This window comes from Centropristis striata, chromosome 20 (genome assembly GCF_030273125.1).
Source record: "Centropristis striata isolate RG_2023a ecotype Rhode Island chromosome 20, C.striata_1.0, whole genome shotgun sequence".
Classification (NCBI taxonomy): Eukaryota; Metazoa; Chordata; class Actinopteri; order Perciformes; family Serranidae; genus Centropristis; species Centropristis striata.
The window spans coordinates 20,021,942-20,039,618 of record NC_081536.1 but is presented as its reverse complement, the minus strand read 5'-3'; the positions used below and the strand labels follow the sequence as shown (position 1 = coordinate 20,039,618).

The 17,677-nt window shown below is 39.0% G+C and overlaps 1 protein-coding gene across 1 annotated transcript; it reads left to right on the top strand.

The window, feature by feature from the left end:
* Nucleotides 1-13,305: 13,305 nt before the first annotated feature.
* On the top strand, nt 13,306-16,750 carry six2a (SIX homeobox 2a). Its single transcript, XM_059359625.1, has 2 exons — nt 13,306-14,087; nt 15,589-16,750. Exons 1-2 carry the CDS (start codon nt 13,528-13,530, stop codon nt 15,899-15,901), a joined length of 873 nt encoding a protein of 290 aa, XP_059215608.1. The 5' UTR covers nt 13,306-13,527; the 3' UTR covers nt 15,902-16,750.
* The last annotated feature ends 927 nt before the right edge of the window (nt 16,751-17,677 follow it).

Genomic DNA, 17,677 nt, shown 5'->3' with positions numbered 1-17,677 from the left:
GTGTATGTGAGCGCAAGTGAGGAGGTCAGGGGAAGATTCACTGTGTATCTGTGCGTGTGTGTTTGATATTCACTTCCTGACCCCAGGACACTCCTTCCCAAGGTAGAAGCACAACTTCAGGCTACATGCAGTTTGCAGGAAACAGCGAGCAGAGATCCAACATGATAAACTGCTCTGAGCTTTAAGTTGGCTAAAAGAAGATCCTGCCCTCGTGCGTCTATATATTTTTCGTCTGTCTATGCTGGGCTGTGACTTCCCGCAGTGCTGTAAATAATATGTCTCTTCGCGGGTCGGTGTCTTGGTGCGGTGCGCACACAGAGACATGGCTGGATTTTACTGCCACATCTGATTTTATGGATGTCGTTTCTCTTTACATTCCTCTTTTTTTGCCTGTATAAGAAACGTCCAATACGTTATCGTTACTGGAAAGAAAGAGACACAGACTCAAACAACTGTAGAACCACACACACACACACACACTTTGAGCCACCAGCTGCATTGTAAGTGCTGATTAGGTTTTTGGTGCCCTGACCTGAAGGTGTAAATTCTACATTAATGCCTCGTCTTTTAACTTGACTAATGCTCTCACTGCTGAAGATACAACACACATGCACACGGGCATACATACGCATGCATAGTCAGAAAAGCGCATGGTGCTGCAGCTGCTGTACACCCACACACTCTAACCATGTCATTCCTTCTCCACATACACACACACACACACACACACACACACACACTGTACCACATTCACTACATTCTACCATTCCTCTAACACAGACTGGCAGGAAGCAAATGTGTCATTTATTAGGGCCTGTTTCCAATCTGTGCTGATGATGAATATCTCCGATCTCCCCCATGCTGCTCCTGAATATTCTGAGACAAAGGCCTCTTATGAAATTATACTGTCATTAGAATGACTGCTCTGATTAGATACTGCGACTGGATTAGCCATCTGCTTGGCTCTTACGCGGTGGAATGATACGATCAGAACTAATTACCATGTATTCCTACATGAGAACACATTGAAGGGTTTAGTTTCAAAATATGATATGCTGTATTCATCTTGAGTGGCGAAAAATATCCTTGTGTGGCACAAATCTTTAATGCATGGCTGTTGGGTGCGAAAAGGTGCTGTGATGTTGAAAAAAAATGTAAAAGTTTTACATTGATCTTGATTAAACTTTTAACAATTGTTTGGTAAAATTACATACACTACAAATGATAATTATTGCATCATACCTAAGGGAATAAAAATAAATAAAAATGTATTTTTTTTAAATATACAAGATTAAAATGGTAAATGACCTTTTTATATGCTCCTGAAAACCTACTTAGAGATAGATATACCATGTTTAGAAAAAAATCATCCAATAGCACATGTTAATATTGAAACAGCTCTCTGTTTTGAACCCCCATATCCAAGAAAACATTTTTGATTTTTAATGCCTCTTACATTTACAGCCGTTGCACTTGTTTCCACATGTCAAACAGCGTAAAAGAATGGAGACCGTTGAGGGCAGCATGCTGGTGGAGCTTGCTTGCCACTGTGGAATGGACACATGTAGCAATTTATCACTTTCTCTCAGCACATGTGTGGGTGGCCCGGCAGCGGGTATTATTGCAATTTGGGAGCAATTGACAGTAATCCCCCTCTTTCTGCTTGTGTGAAAGCTCATCATCCCCCTGCACGCCGGCAGGCACATCTTCACTAGAGATGACCTCTAGAGCTGGTAGGAAAAGCTCCAGGTCTGTCGTAGCTCATTCTGTATATCATTATCAGCTTGTCTTGTAATTTCTCTTGGTGGTCTGGAGAGGCCAATCAGTATAAACCACTAAACTCTCACAAAAGTAAGCACATCACAGATGCAGATGGCAACTCTAAGAAGTGCTGAGAAATACTGATTCATGCTGTAGTTATAACCCCAACATACTGGACTGGTCCCTGGTGGTAAAGAGAGCTGGCACTTTAGTCATTCATCTACCTCTCACCTTTGAGTAATCACAACATATTAAAGGAACTGAAGTATTTTTGTCTGAATGGACTTAGGGCTGACTTTCAGTTAGCGAGGATCTTCCTTGTCTGTCTTATGTTTACTGGCAATGTCTTTTTCAATGCAAGAATTATGCTGCAGCAGCCACAGTACAGAAGTTGTAGAAAGGAGGTCAGGGTGTCCCACATGGTGTTTGGTTTAGGCTACTAAAACACTTGGTTAAAATTGTGGAAAAATTGCGGCTTTGGTTAAATATTAAAGTCAACACCTCCTGTCTCATGCTTCAAGTGAGAATTGACTTTTTTTATTTTTAACCAAGACCACTATCTTTCCTTCATCCAAGTGCTTTAAGTAGCCATGAGCAGAGATTGTAGGCAAAGTAAATGAAAACTGTAGGTGTGTTTCTATATTTCTAAATATTTCTTCATTATGTCAATAAAAAGCCCGTTCTTAGCAAAATTATGTTTTTAAATGTAGTTGCTATTAAAACTTAGCTGTATATGAGTGTGATTTTGAGGAGACAGGGTTGTTCTAGAGATGCTACAGGCCTGAGATTGCTTTAAAGTCCTCCTTGGCTGGCTCTTGGATCCTTATTTGATTTAAGTGACAAGATCATATAAAAATGAATGGATGAACCAGTAAAGCCATAGTCTTGATAGTCCCATATACATTTATAACAGAACATGAACAATACTATAATAATGTTAGATTGAGGGGTTTCCCAGAATTACATAATAATCACAGGCTATAGGAGCTTCAGCAAGCGGTGGCTGAAGGATTTAAACAAGCTGCAGAAGTTAAAGAAGCTAAAGAGGGTGTGATCCAGGAAGCAGCAGAATAAACTTGTGCTGGGAAGGTGCATTATGCTTACTTTAATATAAACAAGCTGCTCTGGTTCTCATATTCTACCTTACATATACATATAAAAGTACATACATTTGGAATTTTATGAAAATTAAAAACTTACATGTAAGATCATGATTACTCAGCAGCAGGTCAGACTAAGTGCAATCAGTTTACAGATATACACTTGTAACAACAAGAGTTGCATACTGTTATACTGTTATATATACATATGTTTAAATATAACTTTCCTTAAATAGAGAGCATTACATTATAATCTGTAATCTTGAAGATTGAATCACTGGCATATACAGCAACACTACCTGGAGAAACTAAACCTTAGTAGAGTGTAATGATGCATGAGGCAGTTCCTCCGCCTAAGCTCCATCTTCTCTCAAATTGCTGTGGTTGCCATATGCTCAGATTGACTATAATTGTTAGTTTCCTGGACAAAGTGTTCAGAGGTTTGCAGGCGTTTAATATACCCTACAGGCAGAATTAAAAAGCAATCATGAAATCCAATTCTTCCATATAAAAACAAATGGGCGATACGCCGTGCCACACTTCTATTTACAAAGCAAACACTTGTCTTCATCTTCACAATATCTCATGTTATGCCCAATAGTGAGCAGAGTACAGCGCAAAGTTTGATGGATGGTTTGGTTTAATGAGAGAGAAGTCATTTAGACGATGAAAGTAGACACATTATTAATGGGGTTTCTTTGGAGGCTTCGGAGTGGAAATAGGATTTGCAGAGCTTGAATAACTAATAAATTGAACGCATTAAAAAACTGTGAAAAGATAAAAGTGAGAGCTGTTCTGTAAAAACAAGGCAGCAACGGTAACAAGCAATGATGCAAAGGATATCTGTCTCTCTCTGTGGTCCGTGCAGTGATGACAGCATGAATCAGTCGCCAATCAAAGTAACTGGTGTTCTTTGGAAACATGGATCAGCTGCTTGAGAGAATCTGTCTTTTGGATTTTTTTCTATTATGAGTAGGATGGCTTTAGGAATGGCAATCTTTGGTGCGGAGTGAAATATCTCAACAACTATTAGATGGATTGCTGTGGAGTTTTGTATAAGTGTTTGTGGTGCCCAGCGGATGCATCCTACTGAATCAGGTGATTCTCTTACTTTTTCTTCGGCACCAACAGCAGGTTGACATTTTGTTTTGTTTTTTGAGAAAAATATGTTTTGGATGGATTGCCATAATCAATGGCATCTGGTATGTTCATGGTGCCCAGAGGATGAATCCTGGAGACTTTGGTAACTTTTGTCTCTCTCTCTAGCGCCACAAGCAAACTTTTCCTTATCCTTTACTTATCCTGTTAAATATCTTCACCTCTGTGACATGGCACCAACTTTTGTGTATTCATGCATGTTCATGTTCCCAAACGATATATCATAACAACTTTGGTGATCCCTGGCTTTTCTCTAGCACCATCATGTGGTTAACATTTGTGGTTTTGAGTTAAATGCCTCAGCAAAAGTTGATTTCCCCTCTCAGGATAAATTGTAATAACTTTGCTGATTGACTGAATTTTTCTCTAGCGCCACCATAATGTTAAAAGTGGTATTCGTGCAAGACATTCTGATCAGCCTCAGCCATACTTTGTGTTTACCGCTAATTAACAAACATGCTAACTTGCCAAACTGAAATAATGAACGTGGTTAACATTAAACTTGCTAAATAATCTGGCCTTTCGCTCAAAGCCTACCGATAGTCTTACAGAACTAGCACGGCTGTGGATTCTTTGTTTGGTTTCTTGATAGCACCAAACCTAATATGAAGCTAGATTTAATCTAGATAGATTTAATCTATATGACACTTAAATTATTAATTGAAATCAATAGTTATGTCATTAAAGAGTAGGGTGTCCATTTAATCTTCATTGAGCTCGTTTATGCAGTGCAAAATATGCAAAATTATGTCATTGTCCAAACTCTTAACACCAATTTCAACAATTAATATGATGTTAAACAATTTGTTAGATGTCATTTTAACCTCATAGTGACAAAGTATATTGATAGAAACTAATATAAACACATATGTTACAAGAACAACTTGTGCAGCTTTTTTAACCCACACACAGGGATTAATTACTTGAAATAAAACTCCTCAAACTGATGTATCAGGACACAGTAAAACAAAGCACCAATCACATTTCCAAAACCTAATTGTCAGTCATCTTCATGCCATTAAAACGGCATGTAGTATGATATATAATAAGACGTCTCCCTCCCGTACAGTATCACTACAACCACTGACTCTATCATGGAAGTATTTACGGCCCATATGGCCGGTGACACAGGGTCAAGCCCGTGTTTCAAGTGAAACCACCAAGTGTTGTAAAAACCCTGCATACAGGAATGGATACAAATTCAAGCATTAGCACATTGCTAATTACTGAGGGTCGCTTTTAATAAATTCTTTCCTGACATACGAGTTCCAGCACTGTTAAAAAGGAAGAATGTTGCATGAGGGAGAAACATTAAGCGATGCTGCAGACTTGTGATATAGTAGAAAGCTTGAATGTAAAGGATTACTAAGATTCACACAGGATACTTTTACACATTTTCTTGAAGATAGAAAACAGAGCCATGTTTCCTCAGAGTAAATAATGACATACAGTAAAAGCTGCACTTAAACTGTAGAGCTCTCTGTGTGTGATTTGGCATGTTGTTATTTTGTGTCTCTAAGCTTTCTTTGCTGTTTTAGTAACACCAGTTTCCAAAATAAGTTGTGATTCCAGCTCTGGCCTTATTCAAACTGACACAGCTCTGTGGTATCATAGCTGACTCCTCTTTTCTGTTGCTTTTTGAGGTGGGACAAACTCTTCCCCTCATATTTCTGGCCAAAAGAAGCATTTATTTGCTATTCCAAATGCTGCATGATCAAAAGCAATTGGTTATCATGATCAAATTATAAGTCCCAGCCTTCTGTCTCCTGTGATGCAGAGCAGACAGAGGTTTATCTGATATTCTCCACATATTGGTCCCATGGTGGTTTCTTGGTTGCTTGCCGTATCAAAATACTCGGAAGGAGCCGGTTAAGCTCTAGTTAGGTTTGCCATTCATTGTTAACCCTCTGGAGTCCATGAAACCACCTGCACATTGCTTCTTCATGACGTGAAGACATAAAAATGAAGCAAGATTGAGCCTTGTCATCAGCTTCCCTCTAAAGTTCTGGCTTGAAACTCCATGCCAGATTTTTTTTGATGATATTCAGCCAAGTAAAACTGGAGATAATGTCAAATATATTAAGTATAAAATACTGAACTAGATATTATCCTCATTTTACCTGTTATATGTTATATATGCAACCGGTATTCATATTTGCAATATTTAAAATTCTGTGTTTTGAAACATAATTTTCAAGATCAGATTTGATGTTTCTTTAGTTTCTCTAAGGAAACATATAAGTAATTCAAAGTTAAAAATGTATTATCAGGACATGTAGGTGAGGTAATGCTGAAAAAACTGATACCAACATGGCATGGTAAAGATTTTTCAACAGATTTTTTAACAGACATAATAGCCCAAGATTTCAGAGGGTTAATATGCAATTTTATCAACTGCAAATGCATATTAAGTTTGAAACTTCTAAATGTTGAAGTATAGAGTAGAAAGTGTTATTTTTTACAGGCATGTCCAATAAGGCAACAAAAACACACAGTAAAAGAAAGCAGCCCAGAAGTCTATACAAAAGAAAATGAATACATGGAGAGGCTGCAGACTTTGCCCTGTGCACCATTTGCCAAATTGTAGACGATAATAATACCAAATTCGGTACTGGAGTGTGTTTGCAGTCATTTAAAACAAGCCCTCAGTGCTGACATAAATCAGTGTATGTGTGAAGCTCATATACCTGTGTGTCTGCACACTGCGGGTTTGACGAGAGACAGGTCTGAGGGGATTTCACCATAAAGGTTAGGAACCGTGAAATATCTGAGAAGTGCTGGAGCCCTTCTCCTCTCCAAATTATAGCCGAATGCATGCTATACGCTTAGTGGTTGAAGGGAAACGCCTTGGCAGCGCATAAAGGGCTCAGTGTGCTGCTGAAATGACCATGCGACTCCTGAAAATAAACAGGAATCAAATGGAGTGATCGAATAAATTAACCTCAGCAGCAAGCTCCATGCTCTCTCTCTCTCCCTCTCTCTCTCTTCCTCTCTTCCTCTCTGTGACACACACACACACACACACACACACACACACACACACACACACACACACACACACACACACACTGCTACTCATCAGCTCCAATGACCAGCCTTGTTGAAAAACAGACACTTGTTGCTGTTTGCTCCAGTGGTGCTCAGGCCAGCTGCAATTTGGGTGTGAATTTTGTTCCACAGTAGTGGGGTGGTGGTGGTGGTGGTAGTGGGAGGGCAGTGGGGTATTGGTGATCAAGCCTTTTGGGCCACTGAGTAATGTGTAGCTGCATGAGGGCACAGACTGTGCTTAATTGCAGAGCTTTAAATTTGTGTTCCTAACTCCAGAAAATGTTAATATTGCAATTATGTGGTCGGGAAATGAACCAAATGTGATTTTAGCTTTGCTGAAAACGTCTTACCGGCTAGTTTTAGATTGATATCTAAGTCTTTATTTCTCTCCAACTCAGCCTTTGATTATTTTCTGATATTTCATAAAGTATATGGCTTTGTGAATAATATTCAGTCAAAGCATTAATGTGTCACAGTGGATGTCTTGTTGGGTCACATTGTACAAATAACTTTTAACCCAAAATGTAAACCCTTAATCCAGAGAGCCCCAATCGATGGAGGTACTTGCATCAGGTACTTAAGAAAAATCCAAATGTTTTAATCATTTTTTAATTGAAGATATCAATATTATACTGTTTTGAAAACATAAGATCTTCAGCTTTTAGAGTCTGTAAACCAATTTTATATTTTCTAAACCATGCCTTTTTAGAGAGCATTTTTTGTCCAAAGGAATATACTAGTAAAGAGGTTTAATTAGGCCTACATTACAATTTCATTGATTACTCACTTTTATTATTATATATAATGAATATGAGACATCTCTTAAGCTTAACTCCACTCTAAACAAGAGTAAATTATTTGTTAACACTGGTAATATTCTTGCCATTTAATGTTAGAAAAACCTGAAATTTGCATGAAAATCAGTATTCAGCAACCCTTGTTAGCAGACATCTTGAATTTCGAAGGCTTATATATGTTTATAGTTAATTCAAACTATTAAAGTATGACATTTAAAGGACCAGTTTCAGACTAACTTTATATAAGCTGGCTGCAGAAAAAGCTGTTTCAGAGGGCAAAAATATATAAAAGTCTTGTGTTTTCTACCTGATTTTGCTTGTGCTGGTGTTTCAGCGATGATCATCAACTGGAGGTGATACTTGAATCACCTTTTAACTGCCTGTGAAATTGCTGCATTTTGTGCAGGCCTATATATTCTAGAGTGGGCCTGAAATGTAAACCATCCAATCTGATGAACCTGCCGACCGGTCAGAGCCTTCTGGAAATGCACTCCCTGCTGCTTGCCTGTGCGGTTTATTGAAATCTCCTCCTTGCTCTGTAGGATTGCCCCGGCCTCTGGGGTAACAAGATAGATGTAAACAACCAATTATTGGATAGGCCCTCATTCATATCCCTTTAACCAGTATAGACGCAGAGGTTCTGGCTTTAATAATTTCTCTCTCTCTGCCCAACATTTGGATGTCTGTCTGAAAGAATGTAACTCATCAACCCCTTGTTGCGCTTGTCTCAGGTCAGTCTTACAGAATAAAAGCCATGTCCCCTCTTATATACCCCCCACCCCATCACATGCTCTTTGCAACACACACCAAAACACACATCTTGCAATAATCAGCTCAATTAGTGCAGGTCGTGGTGGAGAGCGGTGGGAGGTTGTGAAAATAGGGGGCTGGCTATTAGGGGAAACGCGATCTCCATTCATCAGCGGCCGTAATAATTACCGTTTCAGAGCCAGAGCCCTCTGATCAAACTGATCCATGGAAACAAGTGGTTTACAAACACTGTCATGGGCCAGTCCTGTGACCCTGAGTTGTCACTGATGGTGCACACCCTGCGGTTCTGACCGAATACAACCAGGAGGCTTTGTAATTCACATTTTAATTGCTCTTGTATTTCCCCTGATATATCCTCTCTTTGAAAGTGGCTTGTTGTTTTCTAAACACTTGCATTCTAGTTAGGACCTCTAGTGAGGGTGATCTGACAATATAAACAAAATTATATAAAAATGCCTGTCTTGTACATATATTTTTAATATAACTTTTATTGCAATGTTAAAAAAACAACAGCCAAACTGTGTTACAGTAATATTTATGTCATTTTGACATGCTTTACTTCTGATCCTTGCACATTAGAGTAAAGCTGGAGCAGACCACACAGACACTCTCTGTTAACAGAATATAGACTATGCAAAATAGGCTTTGCCCTGTGGTTATTTCATATAGACTAGAATATTTGTTTGTTTAATTGCCAAGAAACGATATCTATATTGTGATATATACTGTCATTAGGATTTGTAATAAGCTATATTGGAATAGAAGATATTAGCCATATCGCCCTGCCCTAATTCTAGTTTATTTAATAATTATCTAGAGCTTATTTTGGGGGAAAATAATGAGTGAGCAGTTGTTGATTAAGGTTGAGGTTAAGGATGAGTGAGACAGTTATGTAAGGAGGCATTATCTCAAGCTTTTCATGTTAAAGATACCAATAAAGAGCCCCATTTAATCAGATTTGATCCCACAGAACTTTTTCCATGTTGATTTTATTGTTAGCAGTGATTATAAGTAAAAGTAGACACCTGCCATAAAGCAAGTTGGGATGATTGTACAAACTTTCATGCAGTGTGTCATCTCATCAGAATAACATCTAATGAACCCCTGATGGCCTCCATCTGTAGCTCCTGTGAGGCTCCAGATCCTATTTTGGTTCAACATATTACATGCGCCCATCATCCCCCAAAATAATCCAAATGACTAAGGACAGAGTCAGTTAGGGATGAAGTAGGCTCATAGGCCTTCATGTAACCACTGCTGACAGCCACACAGACTGTTGGCAGCAGTTAAAGCTGAGCTGAAGAAAGAATAATAATTTCAACAACAAAAAAAAGAAATAAAATACAGCAAACCCATGTTTTTTCTCAATAACAGCCTGAAAAAAAAGTATTTTCAGTGTGTAGGCTTGGTCATATAAATTATTACTCTTTGTAACGCATACCTGAACGGCCTTAGGTATAAAAAAATGAACCGACACATAACCTCAGTGGAAAATAGATTGACCACTGTGGGTGTCTTTCAGCAGTGGGACAGCCTCCTGTGTGTTTGGGACTCCCTCTCGGGGCGTTTAGGTGTGTGTGTGTTAGATGGGTGGAGATGATAAGTTTTTATCTGAAATAGGTCTAAAATGTCACGTCTGTCAAACTGTGTTTACACGCGCTCGTATTTTCACTCATCGGTCTCGCTCTCATGCGCTCGAGCTCTCTTCGATGTTCACGAGCTGTCAAAATCAAAGTAAACTAATTAAAACTCGTTCAAAAAGTGATTAAATGGCATATTTGTTAGGTTTTGTTGCCCTATATGGCTTCTTAATTATTTTAAAAATTGATATTTTTATCTAATGTGTTTTTTTATTTTTTATTTTACGATGGGAATAAAAGTCATTGATTCTTAGTGAAGTTCTGAAGCTGCACATGTAGGCTATATGTACAAATCGCCTCCTTGTTTTCCTCACTATCCATCTGAGGCGAGCCCCGGTCCCCTGACGATTACCATCAGTCAGCTTAATGCCGTAATACTCTCTGAACTGCGCTTCAGGCGAAACCCAAGTCAATTTATTAAACAAAGAGAGAACACAACACGGAAACAGGGATCAGGCTCCTCTTACAGGACTCCTCGTCTCTGCTGATAAACTAACTTCATAATTACACTAATAATTCATTTTAAACAGTAACGACTTAGAGGAAATAGCTCATCGCAGTAATGGAGGGAAATTATTGACCAATTGGTCAAATCTGACTCAAAGTGAACATGTGATCTGATCAGCCGATGAGTAAATTACATTTTTATATAAATACATTTTTTAAGCTTCTTGTCAGGACTTTAAACTTTGTGCTTGTATTTATTTGCAACTTGTTTTCATTATTTATTTATTTTTACTGAATTGTGGTCTGCACATATCAAGAAAATAATGAATATAAATGAATACATGAAATAATAATAATAATAATAATAATAATAATAATAATAATAGTCTAATAATAATAATTTAAAAAATCATTTTTAAACCTTAAATATTTTACACAAATACTTCCCAATTACTATAACAAATGTCATGAGTTTATTTTCTCTCTGTTGGTGCTGAAACGGGTCTTCTACATGAGTGTGTGTGTGTGTGTGTGTGTGTGTGTGTGTGTGTGTGTGTGTGTCGAGTGATGTGATACTGAGTGTGGGTGTAACTGACAATCGTATCTCTAATGAAGAGGTCCCATGGTGAGGCGATACAAATCTACCAACTGGTCAATCTTTGGCCCAACAGTCAATAAAACACATGCACGTCCGCGTGACACACACATCTACCTGACAAGACCACAAAAAACACCAGACAGTGTTATTTTTTCCTTAAGCTTCAGAGCTGAGGTCTCTCATCGGGCGCGAACTCATCATTTTTCATCAACAAGTATCATTTTCTCCTCTGAATCACTGAATCCACTCACTCACTGTTTCCCTCGCTTAGTCTTTCCGCATCATATTATCTTAATCATCATATTGGAGTGGTTACTGAGGGCAGCTCTTCCAATCTTATCTTCTAATCCCGCCTGTGACTCTAATGAACTTCCATCTTCCTGTGCTGTTGCACTAAACCGTGTCAGCCAGATGACTTGAATACAAACGGAAATGTTTGGCTCACCGCTGCTGCTGCTGCTTGATTTTCTCCTCCGCTGTTGCAGGCAGACTCTCCCTCTCTCTGCTCTCCGTCCAACAGACTCTGCAGCTCACACGAACACTTCATGTCAGCACGAGAGCGGCTGCACACCTGAACATTGTTTCTGTGCGCTGCTGCAGTCGCCGACTCACCCCCCATTATTGATACTACTAATAAATATTCTATTGAATTCTGCAGCAACATGTTTATTTAATGCAGACATATAGGCCTAATATTCATTTGGGGACCACAGAAATGTCATATTTATATCAGATTACATATTAAAAAGAATAATTAAATTAGCCATAGTTACTATAACTTAAGCTTATTAGGAATATTATAATGCACTTTCCTTGTACTTGCAAACATATTTTTGATAAATTAGCTTACTTTTTTACTTTTCAAAGTTTTATATAAATAAGATTTTATTTTTATGTATTTATTTATTTTTACTATTATTATTATCATTATTATTATTATTATTATTATTTGTAGCATATCTCTCATAAAACACCCCTTTGTGTAAACATATAATGACATGTTTCGTGGTTGTTTGTATTGTTTTTAGTAAACTAATGTAATCTCGTAATCTGTATCTCGTATTTTCGAAAATATAAACATTAATTTAATTAATTAACATGCAGTCTATTTTCACTGATTTTCACTAAGATAACTGCAACGTATTGGATATTTCCACTCACCTGTAAACCCACTTTACCAAAATTCATATTCACAAATGACTTACAATTTTTACAAGTTCATGTAAAATTAGATTAAATTGATCTAAATTGATTTGAGATGAGAAAACATAATTAGCTGCCCCTTTCTGACATAATTAATCTAATTATTTTTTGTTTATATGTATTTATTGTTTCCCATAAGCAGGTCAAGTAGCTATTTAGCGAGGTTTTCATGGAACGCTGTATTACTTGTTCTCTGCAGTCATTTCACTTGGTGGAATGATGAAGTGACTAACTTTAAAGTCCCGGGCGTTGAAGAAGTCTTGATTGATTAGTGCGAGCCGCTGGAGGCATGTGGACACCGTGCTGCAGCTTTGTGCGCTCTGGCGCCATCCTTCCCCCAGCTGCTGCACCAGCGCTGCTCTCCCTCTCCACACACACCCAGCTCCGCGCTCTATGGCTGCCCGAGGTGTCTATCAAAGTGAAGGGAAAGAAAAAAAGTGTTTTAGAAGAAAAATCTGAGCAGTACTTCTATTGGTAGGCGGGCTGGTCGTGAAGGGAACAATCGGGTTGACTTTGCCAGGGAGCCACCTCAAAGCATATCAGGTTACTTTGAGTGACAGCGTAACCATGGCAAATAATTTGACTAAGGCTATTGTCTTATCCTCACCATCCCCGGGTCAGATAACCGACCAATCAGGGTTCATATAATCGCTTGTCTTGCCAGCTTAGAATAATATTATTAAAACGAGCCAGCGAGCCCGGTCTCCGGGAGTAGGTTATGTTGAAACGGCATAGAAAAGGTGGAGGAGGACGGTTGAAGGAGTAGCAACTTTCTCTCTTTCTCTACAACTGTATGAGGATTTGTCGCCTGGGGTTTTGCATGGCTGAATGGACTTGAGTGCAGCTGGATACTACCTAACCTTGGGCTCTTTTAACTTTTAGTTTGCTCTTTTTGGAGACCTTTTGTCGCTTATGGACTTAATGCGTTTTGATTTAATGTGAGACTGAGAGGGGAGCCGTGGAAGTAAGGCACAATATAATCTCTATTGATTTACGTTGTCGCCATGTCCATGCTTCCGACGTTTGGTTTTACGCAGGAACAAGTTGCGTGTGTTTGCGAAGTCCTCCAACAAGGGGGGAACATCGAGCGGCTGGGTCGCTTCCTCTGGTCCCTCCCGGCGTGCGAACATCTCCACAAAAATGAGAGCGTCCTCAAAGCGAAAGCCGTGGTCGCTTTCCACCGGGGGAACTTCCGAGAGCTCTACAAGATCCTGGAGAGCCACCAGTTCTCGCCGCACAACCACCCGAAGCTGCAGCAGCTGTGGCTCAAAGCGCACTACATCGAGGCGGAGAAGCTGAGAGGCCGCCCGCTCGGCGCGGTGGGGAAGTACCGCGTCCGGAGAAAGTTCCCCCTGCCCCGCTCCATCTGGGACGGAGAGGAGACGAGCTACTGCTTCAAGGAGAAGAGCCGGAGCGTCCTGCGGGAGTGGTACACCCACAACCCGTACCCGTCTCCGCGGGAGAAAAGAGAGCTGGCCGAGGCCACGGGACTCACCACCACGCAGGTCAGCAACTGGTTCAAAAACCGACGGCAGCGAGACCGAGCAGCGGAGGCAAAGGAAAGGTAGGAGTAACACTTATCTTGTATCTTGTATTGCATTTAGAATTACTGCATCAAGCAAAAATAGACAAATTGTATTTAAAACAGGCAGAAGCAGCCATAGTTTCCTCGGGGCGCCTATGCAGTATTTGCTGACCTACATCTGGCACTTTATTGCATTAACTAAATAATATAATATTTTAACTTCGCTAAAAAAAACCCTCCATGCAACTGTGTCCGTTGGTTGGGAATTGTATTAGAAACAAGCACTTTCTTCATTCCTTTGGCTTCAGTAAACTCGCTGTTGTTAGTGTGTTTGTGATAATTGTGTAGGCCGTGCGTAAAAGTTGAAAGACAGAAAATTAAAGGCTCGTTGTCAGGTAAATTACAAGGTTATAACAGTTGCATTTACCCCACTTTTATGTTTTAATCGCGCTCATTATAACATGAAATTTGACTTATAAATTAGGATCAGAGAGGGAAAACAACAAGTTTTTAACCCTGCAGGTACTGGAGTGGGCACAAAACATCTTAGAACACGTTGAAAAGTTGTTCTGTGGTGTAATTGATGTGGCAGCCTCCAACACCAGCCCGGCTGACATTTCATTAGAAGTAGTTTGTACATTTCAAAGTTTGTGAATCACACAGGCAGACGTGCACAGGGGTCTGGGAGACGTGTTGTAGTCAGGTGTTTGCCGGGTTGGTGTCTTCTTTCACCCTCTGGCCACTAATTCGGGCTGAAAGCTCCACGTAAATCATGTCTTCCCACTGAGAAAAGACTGACTCACCACTGCAAACATATGGACGTCGCCATACGCAACAAGCATACGTTTAGCAATAATTAGAGCTGTCACTTATTCAGACGTACCAAAGGCCGAGAGCTTCACTGTGATAGGCTGTTTGCCCTCAGGTAACTCCGGTTATATTCATGCACCCTAAACACTAATGCAGGTTAAATAATCTAATAGATTTATTATCTGCAGTCACTGTTCAGCTCTGCAGCCATTTAACTCTCTGCTCTGCTGTAGTGAAGTGAGCCATAGCCTCTGATTATTTCAAGCACTTACTTATTGTCTGCACCCTGGCACACGTGCGCATGGATGCACTGCTAATTGGTGCATTAATAAATCATTACACTAAGTATTTGATCATTTATATATATTAATTATGTTTATTATGGCTATTGTAAATATAGCGTGGGCTAATTCATATCCAAGTAGGTTACACACAGTAGCAGCAGCCCTACTTTTGCTTAGAGTGTATGTAGGCCTGTTTGTGTGGTGTGTGTGTTTTTAAGAAACATTTTTTTTTTTTTTTTGGTGTTTTCATAATTTTAATATTTTTAAATATTCAATTAACATATTTCTTGTTTTGGGGTTTTATTCCGTGTAATCGCTGCAGCTAGTTTAATTGTAATTATAATAAAAATGATTTCTGATATATTTTTCCTGATAATAAAATTATTTGTTACAGTAGTTTCTCTGAACTTTCTGCACCACGCTGATGTTTTGTTTTTTGTTGGCAGAGAAAACAACGAGAACTCCAACAGCAATAGTCACAACCCATTGACTTCTTCCATGAATGGAAATAAATCTCTACTGGGGAGCTCGGACGACGATAAAACACCTTCGGGGACCCCGGATCACACGTCCTCGAGCCCGGCTCTGCTCCTCGGCTCTAACCCCGGTTTACAGTCCCTGCACGGCCTCGCGCCCCCGCCAGGACCGAGCGCCATCCCGGTACCCAGCGGTGCAGACTCGGTGCACCATCACCACTCATTGCACCACGACACCATACTGAACCCTATGTCTTCTAATCTAGTGGACCTTGGCTCTTAAAAAAACGGCACAGAAGGGGGACAGAGCACCATTTTTTTAAAGTTATGACGAGGTGGCGTGAGGCAAAGCTTCAAGCATTGCGGCAGAAAGACTGGAACACTGCGAAAACAGCCACCGTAACAAATCATTTAGTCTCATATTCAACCTTTAAAGTCTTTTTAAACAAGTGGGGTGCACTTATTCCCAAATTAAACTTCCGCTTGTTTCAGGGATTTTCTAGAAACAAGTGTAGGCCAAAAGGCAGAGCACTTAACAAAATAAAGGTTGCATTTATTGGCATATTTTCTTTTTGAAGAAAATGTTCGAGATATTATTATATTTGAGATTATTTGACTTGTTAAGACGGATATTTTTTTTGCAGTGCTGGTGCAGACAAAAGGTGAGGCGGATCTAGGTCATTTTAGGTAAAAAGAAAGAAAAGAAAAGAAAAAAAGTATTTTACCGGAATGTAATAACGTAACATGATATATTGTTGAAAACAATAACAATAAAATGTCTTAATTCTTGTTACTATTACCGTTGTTATTTTAGGGGTTTAGATATATCAGCAGACTCTATTGGCACCAAGTTAAAGGTACCCCATCGCCTTTTTGTTTACAACAGAGCCATACGCAGTTTTCTTCTTCTTCTTTTTGAGGGGGGTTGGGGGATGATGGGGTCTGATATTCTCAAGTGTCTTATAAGAGCCGTGATAAGATGAAATATCTTAATCTCTTGATATTATTATTATCATTTTCATTTGGAAAGAGACTGCATGTAAACTTTGCGATAAATGATGAAACATAAAACGATTCACCTATAGTTTCATATACCCTTTACAATAAAAGAAAAAGAAATTTTACCAAAAAAGCGAGGATTTCTTTCATTCTGAATGATTCTTGACATTTTTTTGTTGTTGCAGAAAACCAGTCTGTTTATATAGTTTGTACAGTTTTCCTCACCTCGTTGTCTATTTGTTAACCATTCAAGCTGGGTTACATTTTAGGAATATTTAAACAAAAATATTCCCAAACTAGAACAGCTGCAGGCAAATATCAATCTTTGCACAGTCACATGGTGGTTGTTTGCTGGAATAATTTCTTTGCATTTGTAATTTCTCTCTCTCTCTCTCTCTCTCTCTCTCTCTCTCTCTCTCTTTACAAATCTGACTTTGCAGAAATGCACGTTCATTTTAATCAAACACTATAACTTGTATCTAAAGGGCCACTGGCTCTGTGGTAAACTGCTTCACTATTTCCCCTGGCCTTAATAGCGTTAGGGAAATGTATAATCAGATAGCATTACCCAAAAATCAAGAGCTCTTAGCCTCTGACACATGTGCCTGCTCTGAGAAAGGGGATATTGTCCTCTATGTGTGGGCAGTCTGCCGGCGTGCACGGGTCGATATCCCGGGATTATCTGCCATCCAATCATAAATGCTTCAGGGGAAGTAATTTCTGCCCATTCACTGCAAGTCATTTCCAGGCCTGTGTTCTTGGTTTCTGCAGGGGACTTGTTGCTTTTGCAAGGAAAATGGAAATGCAAGAACTGGGTTTAAAAAATATATTTATTTTAAATTTGGAAAATAAGAAAATGTGCAGGAATGTAATATACTATTATTAAAATGTTCTCAATATATATCTAAAAATAGGAAAATGAGCAGGAATATAATTTAGATTTTTTTAAAATTATGTTAATTTTTTTTAAATCTGGAAAATATGAAAATGCGCAAGAATGTAATTTACTATTATTAAAATGTTAATAAAATATTTCTAAAAAAAATGGCAAATGGGAAAA

Excerpts from the sequence above, each read along its gene's own strand:
- six2a (XM_059359625.1), top strand. The coding sequence starts at position 13,528 with ATGTCCATGCTTCCGACGTTTGGTTTTACGCAGGAACAAGTTGCGTGT. Across the intron at positions 14,088-15,588 it reads GCAGCGGAGGCAAAGGAAAG|AGAAAACAACGAGAACTCCA; the intron begins GTAGGAGTAACA and ends TTTTGTTGGCAG.